At 43.1% G+C, this 11,778-nt stretch overlaps 1 protein-coding gene across 1 annotated transcript in view; it reads left to right on the top strand.

The window, feature by feature from the left end:
• The window catches only part of PFDN1 (prefoldin subunit 1), a 38,824-nt gene that overhangs the window by 4,875 nt on the left and 22,171 nt on the right, over positions 1 to 11,778 (top strand). Inside the window, exon 2 of the mRNA XM_009994224.1 lies at positions 31 to 197. Within this exon, the coding sequence (XP_009992526.1) occupies positions 31 to 197 (167 nt within the window). The remainder of the gene's footprint in view (positions 1 to 30; positions 198 to 11,778) is intronic.

The following is an 11,778-nucleotide window of genomic DNA, read 5'->3' as shown; positions in this document are numbered from 1 at the left end:
GCCCCCCCCTTTCTCCCCTCCACCCCCCAGGCCTTCACCGAGCTGCAGGCCAAGGTGATAGACACCCAGCAGAAGGTGAAGCTGGCCGACATCCAGATCGAGCAGCTCAGCAAGACGAAGAAGCACGCCCACCTTACCGACACCGAGGTCATGACGCTGGTGGACGAGACCCGCATGTACGAGGGTGTGGGGAGGATGTGAGTACCTGCCCGGCCTGTGAGGGGCCTGTGAGTGAGGGGCCTGGCTGAGCCCAGAGCGGCTGCCGCCTCCCTGCGGGGGTGTCCTCGGCTGCTGCAGCGAGGGGGTGGTGGCTGGGGCCCTCTGTGCAGGAAGACCCCCCCCAGCCTCCCCGTGTAAGAGGCCTCTAAGCTGCTGCCCTGGATAGGAGGTTAGTCTCTTTACAAAGAACGTTCTTGTCTCTCAGTCTGTCAATTTGTTTCATTTTTCTCATTGTATTTAGCTTTTTAATTTCAGCCATCTGCCTGGGAATGCAGTGAGACTTACTGGCTTGTATCTCTTGGGGCTTGCTACTGGCTGCCTCGAGATGGACCTCTGAGAAGTGGTGATGTAGACCACAAGAGCAGCATTCTGATGGCAAACAGCTTTTGTGCTGTCACAAATCTCTCCAGCTTCAGTCATTTCCAGTGTAGTTCACATCAAACTTCTTGAAAAACCCCTGTGCAAAACTCAAGTGTTTAGGGTTTTGCCTGCAAGTTTTCTACAGATGTCCCTTTTGTGTTACCGTGAGAGGGAATGAAACAAACAGGTGTTGCCTGTTTTTTTTTAAATCCTTGGAAACACCTTAAACCAGAAGTAACATGTTTAGATTAACTTTTACAAGGCACTTCTGTTTCACTGCAGCACCCTCTGATACAAGACCATACAAAGAGGATTCAAATCTGAAATGTGTTTGCTCATGAAATATCACGCTAGATTTCTGTGTTTCTGATTTGAGGGTACTCTGATTTTTCTCTTGTGTCCCTTGTGGGTTGGGTAACAGTGATGACTCTGCTCAGCTTAGGATGTACTGCTGCGAGAAGAGGTTATATCAGCCTCTTTCTCCACCCTGTGTTTGCCCCACCTTTTTCATGTCCAAGTGGATGATCACAGGGCTGAGTGGTGAGCCAGGTCAGACTACGAGTGCCCTGATCCATCAGACCACACAGTCTCCAGATCAAGTTGCAGGGAGGTGGCAGGACTGGGAAGCCAGGACTGGTGTGTAGTTTGCCCATAGCTGTGAGTTTTCAGATTAAATTGTACCCAGGCTAATGGAGGTGTCCAGCTTGACAGAGTTTCTTTCTTGGCTCCCAGTAAATAAACTTTTTTTTATGTAGGTGAATTAAATATTGGGTTTGTGTGGGGATCCTAGTGACTGGTACCTTAAAGGAGACATTTTCAACCTTTGCAAAAAAGGTGACTGATTTGATCCAGGCAGGCTGTAGGTGGGGTAAACACTCATGTTTGGAGTAGTCATGAGGCGACTCAGAAGGGGTTTTTCTGTTTGGTTTTGCCACAGAGCAGACAGATGAGGAGTAGAAGATAATTCTGGAGTCAACAATTTTTTTTTTTTTAAGCTTTTCTTACAATCCAAAATACAGAATTCTTCTCCTACATGGAGAATTCCCTCAAGATACTTTAAAATGTGAGTGTATTGGTTTTTATCAAAAAGTAACCCTGCCTGTGAATCAAATGTGGGTAGCAGATGGTGTTTTGCTGCTGGCCAAAAATGCATTGTCCTGCTTTCTGCTTCTGCCTCACACTGAGGAGGAACAGATGCTTACCTTCTTTGTGTCTTAAACCATTTACACTTTCTCTGTGTAGCAGCTGCAGGAGCAAAAGTCTCCTGGGAAGTCTTATTTTCCTTACCTTTCCATGACCAGACAGGGTGGCTTAAGCATGGCAGGCAGCTCCTGCTTCTCAGGGATGGCAGAGGAAGCATCAGAAAAATATCTGCATTATGATAGTATTTGAAAGCTGAACTCTTCATGGGCTTTGTTGTACAAGTTACTATGCAAATGCAGATTAAGAGGGTGCTGTTCTGAATTCTGCGCATTTATTTATTTATTTATTTTCTCCTGCCTTAGCTTGGTGCAGTATTTCTGAGAGCTCTGCCTGTTCTGGCCATGGAGCTGAAGGCTGCCTTGCCAACTGGCAGTAAATGCTCTGGTGTGATCTCTGTCACTATACCCAGTGTGGAGAACATACATAAAGGACACAAGGCTCATCCTGAAGCACGCTTCAACCCCTAGCTAAGAATTTATTGCTGAAATCCAGACTTTTAGCAAAGCAGGCTAAAGCAGCCCTTGAGCAGCAGTTATAATCCAGGGGCAGTCTAGCATCTTGTGTTCCACTGGAGACCAAAGGAGGTGGTCATAATGGTTCTTCTGTACAGAAAATCCATGTTCGGTGAAGTGGGATTGCAGATATTTTGATTTGTTGTCTTGTACATGTGTGGGAGTTCAGCCTCCAAAGGGATATTTCCTAGAATCATTGGTTGGTTTGGGTTGGAAGAGACCATCTGCCTTGGGCAGGGACACCTTCTACTAGACCAGGTTGTTCAAAGCTCTACCCAACCTGGTCTTGCTCAGTTCCAAGGAGGCAACGTCCACAACTGCTCTCGGTAGCCTGGGCCAGGGTCTCACCACCCTCACAGCAAATAATTTCTTCCTTGTGTCTAACCTAAATCTCTTCTGTTTCAGTTTGAAACCCTTCCCCCTCATCCCATCACTCCCTGCCCTTGTCAAAAGTCCCTCCCTAGCTTTCCTGGAGCCCCTTCAGGCACTGGAAGGTGCTCTAAGGTCTCCCTGGAGCCTTCTCTTCTCCAGGCTGAACAGCCCAAACTGTCTCAGGGTGCTCCAGCCCTCAGATCATCTCTGTGGCCTCCCCAGACTCACTCCAACAGCTCCTTGTGTTGGGGACCCCAGAACTAGACCCAGCACTGCAGGGGGAAGTCTCATGAGAGTGGAGTAGAGCGGGAGAGTCACCTCCCTTGATCTGCTGGTCATGCTGCTGGTGATGCAGCCCAGGATACTGCTCTTGATGTATGCCGTATCTTCTTAATTCTATGAAGATTACCTTTCCTAACCTGATACCTGGCTGCTTGGACAATTTCTCTGTACTCCTTGCAGGCTGCCTGTCCTTGCTTCCACACTCTGTAGTCTTTGTTTTTTACATCTGTGTCCAGGAGGTCCTTGTTCATCTATGCAGGTCTCCTGGCATTCTTGCCTGCCATCCTCTTGGTTGGAAGCAGTGCTCCTGAGCTTGGAGGAGGTGATCCTTGAATATTGTCCAGTTTTCTTGGGCTTCTCTCCCTTCCAGGGCTTTATCCCATGGTACTCTACCAAGCAGATCCCTGGAGAGCCCAAAGTCTGTTCTCCTGAAGTCCAGGGTAGTGAGCTTGGTGTGTAGCCCCCTCCCTGCCCTAAGGATCTTGAATTCCACCATTTTATGGGCACTGCAGTCAAGGCTGCCCTTCAGCTTCATGTTCCCCACCAGCCTCTCCTTGTTGGTGAGAGCAAGGTCCAGCATAGCACCTCTCCTTGTTGGCTCGTATCTCCCTTGGAGAAGCAAGTTACCATCAACACATTCCAGGAGCCTGCCAGATTGCTTATGGTCTGCTGTGTTTTAACTCCAACAGATATCAAGGTGGTTGAAGTCTGCCAGGGCTTGTTAACATGAGACTACTCCAGTCTGTCTATAAAGGTCCTCATCCTCATCCTTGGTCTTCCTGGTCAGGTGGCCTGTAGCAGAACCCCCCTATGATATCCCTTGTCCCTGCCCTCCCTTTAACCCTGACCCATAAGCTCTTTGTTGGCTCTTCATCCATCCCCAGACAGAGCTCCATGGACTCCAGCTGGTCCCTGATGTAGAAGGTGACACCCCTCCTCTTCTCCCCTTCCTATATCCTTCCATTCTAACATTCCAGTCACAGGAGCTGTGCCACCATGATGCCAACAAGATTGCAGCCCTGCAGGCACGTTTATGTCTTCAACTCCTCTTGTTTACTCCCCATGGTACATGTGTTTGCATAGAGGCACTTAGGTCGGGCCCCCAGTGAAGCTGCCTTACTGGGTGGAGTGACTGGAATTCCTTTCAATCCATCGTATTTATGATGTCTCTATTTCTTTTGCATAGTCTAGCATGCAAATGGCTCTAGTGGGCTTCAGTTATCCAGAAAGGGTAGAGATCTGCATCAGTGTTACCTCTGATGCTTAGTGCTCTTCTGACAGGTTGCTGGAAGAGCTAAATTCCTTGAAATAATTTTTGTGCTTCTATTTCCGTGTTCAATTGGCTTGTTTCGTTTTAGTTTTTTTCTTTAACACTTGTAAGCTGCTGCTTAGAGTCTTGCTTCTGATAGAGTGTCTTTGTTTTATCTCCAGCTTTGGTGGCTTGGGGTGTGTGCCGGGAACTAATACGTACACTTCTGTAGAATAAGATACTCCAAGTCTTCGTGGAATTTGAAGGCTTGAGGAACTGTGGTGATGTGTTGCATCCTGGGAGGAAGTCTGAGTAGTTCAGTACTGGCTTCTGCACTACTTGGAAAGCAGTCCTGTGGTTTTTGTTCTCTGAAACCCTATCTGGAGCCTCCTTCCTTTGCAAGAGGCTTTTCTTGAACCATTGGCCAGTGTGAAAGTCCATCCTCAGTCATTCCTTGACTTGTTGCTTTTTGGTTTGGTTTGTTTTTTTAAAATATGGTTGTGTGTGTAGCATGCAGAGGCCTTACTGGCCTCCACATGTAGGGTTCAGTTTACTTTTGCAATATCTATTTTTGGTTTTACACAAGAAATGTCAGTGCCACATAGTACGAGATGATGAATTGCTGTGTACTGTACATATCCGTGAGGCTGGGATATCATCTGAGTGGTGGCATCCTGCCAAATACATTTTGATTCTGTTACTTCATACTCTTTTGAAAGGTCTGTTACGTAGCCTGAGACAGCTACCACTGTGCTGGACTTCTGCTTAAGCTATTTGTGAACTGATATCATCATATTGCTTTGATAACTATGCTGAAAGTTTAAGCTTCAGAATTCTGTCTGAATATTTCAGACCTTTCCCTTTACATTCTTTTAACCCATAACCTGAACAAGATCCTTATTTACAGAAGAAAAATGTCTGGCACTTCTGGTAGGCACAGTGAAGAGAACACTGCAGTTTTCATGCCATACCAAAATAGATAGTAAACTTTGGTTTGATACTGTTTTATCATCAGTTTACAACAAATGGGAGAACACTTGCAAAAATAAAATATAAGACTAAAAATCAAGCAAATACTGTATCTCAACTTTATGTTCAAGGTTTTCTGCAAAAATAGTGTATTAGTACAACTGTCCCTATAAAATGACTGTGTGGTAACAGTATTTAGTGGGGACAACTCTAATAATATGACTTTGACATGTTGGGTTTTTTTGAGTCGTTCAGATTTTTGGTTGCTGAATCATACACAAATGAAACCTGAGAGGATTAAATATTCTTGATCGTTCCTGGGATTTAAATATATTCCTGCTTTGGCTATGATTCTTGGTTTTGTCTGAAAATGAGGTATCATAAATCCTTGTAAGCTCTTTCCTGAACCCCTGAAGGCCTCAATTGCTACTGCACATGGCTCCATGCAGATACATTTTTACTTTTTGTGTGTGTATGAGGTTGGTGTTCAATTGTACTAGCACAGACCGGGCAGAACGTGGTGGTAGCTGTGCTGTGCTTCCCGCTCACATTTAAAAAAACTCCCAAAGAACTGAAGGACACACAAGGCTTAATCTTTATGGTTCAGTTACTAACTATAGGCTGGTGTGTGAAATCTGAGTGGCTTCTTCATGGCCCATCTCCTTGGTTAGGCTTTGAGCAGAGTTCAGAACAGAAGCCCAGCTGCTGAGATGCTGACAGGTGCTGCAATACTCAGATGAATCCCAGAGACAAGCGTGTTGCTATCAGCCTCTGGTCAATATGTAGTTTATATACTTGCAGCTCTTCTATCTAGCTGTTGAAAAAGGGAAGATTTTATTTTCCACAATAAGTCTGGTGTGTCTAATTAGTATAATCAGGCACTGAACTGTGAAGAAGAGAAAATTTGTGTCCTGCTTCTTGCTACTTGACCACTGTTTATGCTGTATGTTGAACAAGACAGGGGTGTTGGGAGATAGTACATGAGGAATCAAAGGCTACATGGTATGACGTGCATAAACTGTAAGGTTTTCCATCACACAGTAGGTTTTTATTTTGGTTGTTTCTTAATTTTTGAACTGCTGACTTTTGTTGCAATCTGAAGGATGTTCTTCGCAGTGTTACGTGTGAGTGGACCTAGAAAAGTTTGCAAGACCTTTTTAAAGACCAGACACAGAAAGCAGAAGTAGTCTGTACAGCTGCCTTGGACATAAGCAGTGAAGTGAGGGGCAGCAGTTTGTTGTCATCCTCTGTCTGACTGATCAGGAGTGTAAGAGGAGAACAGCTGGTCAGGGGGCTTCTTGGTTTAGTGCTTGTAATAGTGGGACACGGGGAGTCTGGACTCCTGGATTCTGTCCCAGATCAGAAAGGAGCTCATTCTCTTGGGCACAGGCTCCTCTTCTAACTTACCATCTGATTTCTCAAACATGATTCTCCCTGCCCTTCCTCCACTTAGTGCTTGATCTTATTCATGCTGCACTGGGCTGCTCATTTGTAATCTCCTACATATCTTGGTCCAGTCATAGCTCTCCTGCCCTGCTACTTTACATCATTTCTCCATGCAACACTGAAACTTCAGAAAAGAAAAAAATGTCATGGCTTGCTTTCAAGATGTGTATCTGGCCAATTCTAGGAAACATCTGCATTTCTTTAAAAAATCAGCTTTAGGCATAGAATGGATGCAACTGATAAGTCAGTGTTTGTCAAATACATAAGCAGCAGAGAAAAGGTCTTCTATTAATAATAATAGGTAATCTAAAAAATGTTTTACTTAGCTCTACTTGAAATAAACCTGTTGGTTATAGTGTTCCCCACCTACTCCATGGATATTTTGATATAAAATTAGGTACAGCTTTTACTTGGTGTTTGTTTCCTTTGCCTGGCGATATTTAGCTTTTTAAGAATGTTTTTCTGTTGGCACTAGGAGTATGACATTCAAACAGTCTTTTCTTTATCTGTAACTTTTTCCCTGTCTGCTATCTAGACAATGCAGAGGAAGGAGCTACCTGAGTAAAACTAAAGGAGACAAAACCTAAACTAAGAAGATAAGGGTCAGAACAGAGGCACAGTACTCCTGCAGACTGCCACTCTTGCTAGAAGAGCCAGTTTAATCTGCTGTGATCCAGAGGGAACATGGTGCTATGGAAGTGCCAGAGCTTTCAAGAGGTCTGTCACTTGCAGGGCAGCAGTTTGGAGGTTAGACTGTTGTGGGGAGCATGTGCCATAATAAAGCACCTTTATTTTCTTCCTATCTCCAGAAAGAGGAAATCTGGGGTCTCTTGCAAATGCAACACATGGCTTCAGTGATACAGTTCCCTTTGTATACTAGAGAAGTGTAAAATTTTTTGTTCCTGCTTTTGTGGCCTGCTGTGCCAAATGACTTTGCAAAAACATAATGGAACACAACTGTTTTATTTCTGAAGTTCTTCAAGTGCTTAAGAAACTTCCATTTACTTTAATATTTAGTGGATTTAAAGTACTGTATTTGGAGTCTTTTTCTGCATTTCCTGAGCGAAATGTTGGAATCGAGGGTTAGAGTCCTTGGGGGCATGCTGGGTGCTATAGCACTTTCAGCACATAGGGCTGTTTGTCTGTTTTGTGTGGGCCCTTCAGCTTTCCCATGGCTAAGGAGAATGGTCAAATCACTGTAACAAAGTACTACTGGGAAAGTCACTGGTGTATCCCTGTCCTGCCTGGGCATTCCCTTCCAGGTGTGGTGTCAGTTGATCTCAAGCCTGTGGAGCAGGGTGTGAGGAGGTACCCAACACTCAGGGCCCACAGCTGGGGGGAGATGCTGAGAGTCGGTCTCATGAAGTAAATTTTACATGAAATTTTAAGTAAAATATGAGGAAACCAGTCCTGTGGGCTGAGACCTGTATTTTACACAAACTTAATACAGAGATGTAAGAACTAAAGTGCTGGACTTAGGAATACTACAACTGCTGTCTTGAATTTTTATTTTTGGGTGTTGTTGTTTGTATGTTGATGGTTTTTTTTTTTCCAAAACTATTTGCTGAATTAACAAAACGTTTTAGCCAGTAAAAAAAAAAAAGGGCTATCTGAAAAGAAACTATTTTCCAAACCAACATCCAGCTTTTTCAGTCCACAAATGCTGATTCTAAAAAGTTTGTTCTTACTGATTAGGAAACAGTAGCATGATTGTTTTAGCACTAGTGAATTTAGTATCCAGAAATACCTCTCTAATAATGTTATGCTTAAATTCTTTAGACTCGGTTATCTTTACATCCACTCCAGCAATGTTTGCTGTGTTGCTTGCGTTGATGCTTTGTTGTAGCAAGACCTGCGATGTGCAGAATCCAAGGCTGTGCTATTTAACAACCACAAGTTGCTTGCTGGGTCTTCCTCACTTAGCATTTCAAAGATTTCCAGGGCAAGGCATAAAGCTGTTTTTATTTGTTCTTGCAACTGTGGATTTTTTCTTTTCAAAAGAGATGTATCCTGATTTTGCTAGTTTTTCTGCATGGGTTCTTAGTGAAGGGCTGCTGCTGAGAAGGGTCAACAGAAGTTTGCCTGTCAGAGTACAGCAGTAACTCATTTATTCACATCTAGTAACTTAATTTACTACTGCAAAATTCAGCTTCCTGATCACAGAAGATTAAGCCATAGAAAACAACTTACTATATATACTAAAATATTACTAAAATAGAAATTTCTTTAGGATTGATTGACCAGGCTGTTCATACCAACATTTGCTTGTTTGTGTTTTTGTAGAGGAGTGTTCATTTGGTGATATGGGGATTTTTTTAATGTGTTTTGGTTTTGTTATTTGTTTTTGTTTTTTGTTTGTTTATTTTGTTTTAAATGTTCTTCCTTAGGAATTTGTGGGGAAATATTAAAAATGCGGGAAACTTTAGAAATGGATCTTGACTTCCCATGATTGGAAAACTGGCTTGTTTTCTGCCACTTGCAGCTTTCAAATGTTGTACAACCTAGACTGCAAAGTCTACATTTGAAGTGCTAGTAAGCATGCTGTAGTCATTTGGAGTTTCCTTTGCTGAAATAAGACATGGGTTGTCATTGCTACATGCTTAAGCATTATGCTAAAGTAGAAGAAAAAAAACATTAAACCAGAGTTGTAGTGAGGAAAAACACTCATGTTGATTTCAGCTTCTTGAATAGCAGTTTCCCCACATAGATTGAATCTCAAATGTTTTTAATTCCTGTATTGTAGAGAGGAGGCATTTGCTTTCTATTTTTCTGTTAGAATTCTATTTATTTCCGTTGAGCCTTCAAAAAGAATCGATGATGTTCTTAAAAGCAGACCACAGTTTTTATTATTTTGGGTTCTGCTATATATAATACAAACTTAGAGGTATATTCCTACTTTCTTTTTTTAAAGAACCAAGCATGAACAATTGTATAAATCTACCATCTAGTTAAGTGTCTGGCAATGCAGAAACTGCTGTTTGCAAGCTGTGTTACTATTTTGGCTTGAGGTAATGTAATATGCTGTAGCTATTGACAGATCCAAGAAAAAAGAGTGAAAACTCAATGTAAACATGGCCTGAAGTGCAGAACAAACCAAATCCCCCCCTCAGCAGAGCAGGATGGATGTGTTTGACCAGCCTGTGGAGAGGTTTGAGGAAGCAAACAGCATGGTACTTTTTGTTCTCTTCCTTTAGCTCCTTGCAGTAAATAGGTTTCTGGCTTACAAATGTTCCTTGGAGTGAAAATTACCCTTGTTGTGGCCTACATGAGACTGGGTTTGGACTCCTGCCAATGCCACTGATCTCTGTGCTTGCTCTGGTGCTGCCAGGTGAGTTTGCATGGATTCTGCTGCCCACCAGAGATGCTGCCAGAGTGCTTCGGCCCATGTCTCATTCCCAAACAGCTCCCAGTGCACATCGTCCTGTCTGAGTGCAGTAGTAAAATGACATGTGAACTATAAACTGCTGCTCCTGGAATGTATTCATACATAATCCTCCCAATATAGGCTGCAGGATTTGTTTTGCTCTAAGTTATGTGCTTCTTTGGCAAGGGATGGGGGGTAGAGGGGGAATAGTTAGATTTAGTTATATTGAGAGTGACCCATTGAGAGGACTGACCACTAAAATAAAAGGAAACATAGGAAATCTTCAACTCATCTGTTCCAACTCCTTCTGTTTCTGAGCAAGCCCAAGTTAAGGCATATGGTCTGTTGAATGGGAAATACGAAAGCACAAACTATATGTTTGGGGTTTTTTTGTTTGGTTGTTGTTTTTTTTTTAATATTGCTTTCTTGTCTTGTTTCAAACTGGGTGATTGATCTAGGATGACTGAAACAGGAATTTGCTGGAGCATAAACACTGCCCAAACTGCACAGGGAATCATTTACATCAGGAGAGTTGAAGGGGACTTCTGGGTGCTTGTAATTGTGCACAGTGGTCTCAGCTTCCATCAAGCTAGATTGCATGGGATCAGCTTGGTGGAAGCTTCTCTTCCATTGGCTTTGAATAGGACTTAAAACGCAATAATCTCACACTGAGTATGTTCAAAGTTTCAACAGCAGTGGAAGTTCCGAATTAAAAAGCATCTTTAAATAGATATGGGCATGACTGGGCTTAGCCCAAGTTTTCTCATGGAGCAGTCTAATTAAAATGCTTGCTCTCAAGGAGCAGGGTATGTAAATTACTGTGCTGTGTTGTAGGGCAGCTTGTTAGGTTCTTTTAGAAATGCAGTAAGTATGTTAAAATAATGTTATGGCTTTGTACAAAGCCGCTGGTTTCCTTTTCAGTCTCTTAAGGTGTTCTAGAGTGTCTCCCAAATGCAATGAGAACCATAAAGCTAAAGTTACAATGACCCTTTGTGTGAGCTGGGAGCCAGGCTGAATGGACTTCCAGATCTTGTCATTCATCATTCTTCTGGCAAAATAGTACTGGAGCATTCCTTCCTTTAAAATGGTTTCTGTCTGTATTTAGGTAGAGGGACATATGGTACCAGGCAGGTCAATAGCTAAGGCTTCCCCTGCCACCCCATGCAGGTTCTTGCCAGTGATCTATAAGGACCCAAGTGAGAAGAGTTGCTTTGCAGACTGGAGAAGGAGCCCTCTGGCCTGTGGTGTGTCTCCTTCCCTCCTGGTTTTAATACTTTAATATGAACAGTTCTTTCACCAGCAAGGCAGTCAGGAGAAACACCTGAACTACGCTCTCCTAGCAGAGCAGGGAAAGGAGAGCATGCTTGCATCTGAGACAGCTGCCTGCCACCAAAAGTGTATGGACTCAAGGTTGAAGTTGGTTGCAGTTGCAAGCAAGTAATTGAAAATAGGGGTTCTTAGTGGAAAACCATGACTATGAGCATCACTGGTGCTCCACCTTTAAGGAATTTAATGACTTGTATGTCATAATGAAGAGTGATGTGTGCTGAACAAACATCTCCATAACCTCATTCATTAAGAGAGGAATCATTCAGTATCTAATATAATGTCTTAAAGTCAAGTAAACAGCACAGTTTTGGTGCAAATAGACTGAGTTATGGAATTACTTACACTATGCAAACATCACTTAGTGGGTGTGTCCCTGTGACACAAAGGAGCGGACAGATGATGAAGTTGACAGCATTACTGACCAGCCTGGCAACCGTTTTGGTCAGGGCATAAGGGAGTGCCATATAAACACT

Source organism: Chaetura pelagica, unplaced genomic scaffold, assembly GCF_000747805.2.
Source record: "Chaetura pelagica isolate M959 unplaced genomic scaffold, ChaPel_1.0 scaffold183, whole genome shotgun sequence".
Lineage (NCBI taxonomy): Eukaryota > Metazoa > Chordata > Aves > Apodiformes > Apodidae > Chaetura > Chaetura pelagica.
The sequence above is the reverse complement of the archived record's forward strand: the minus strand, read 5'-3'. Positions and strand labels throughout refer to the sequence as shown.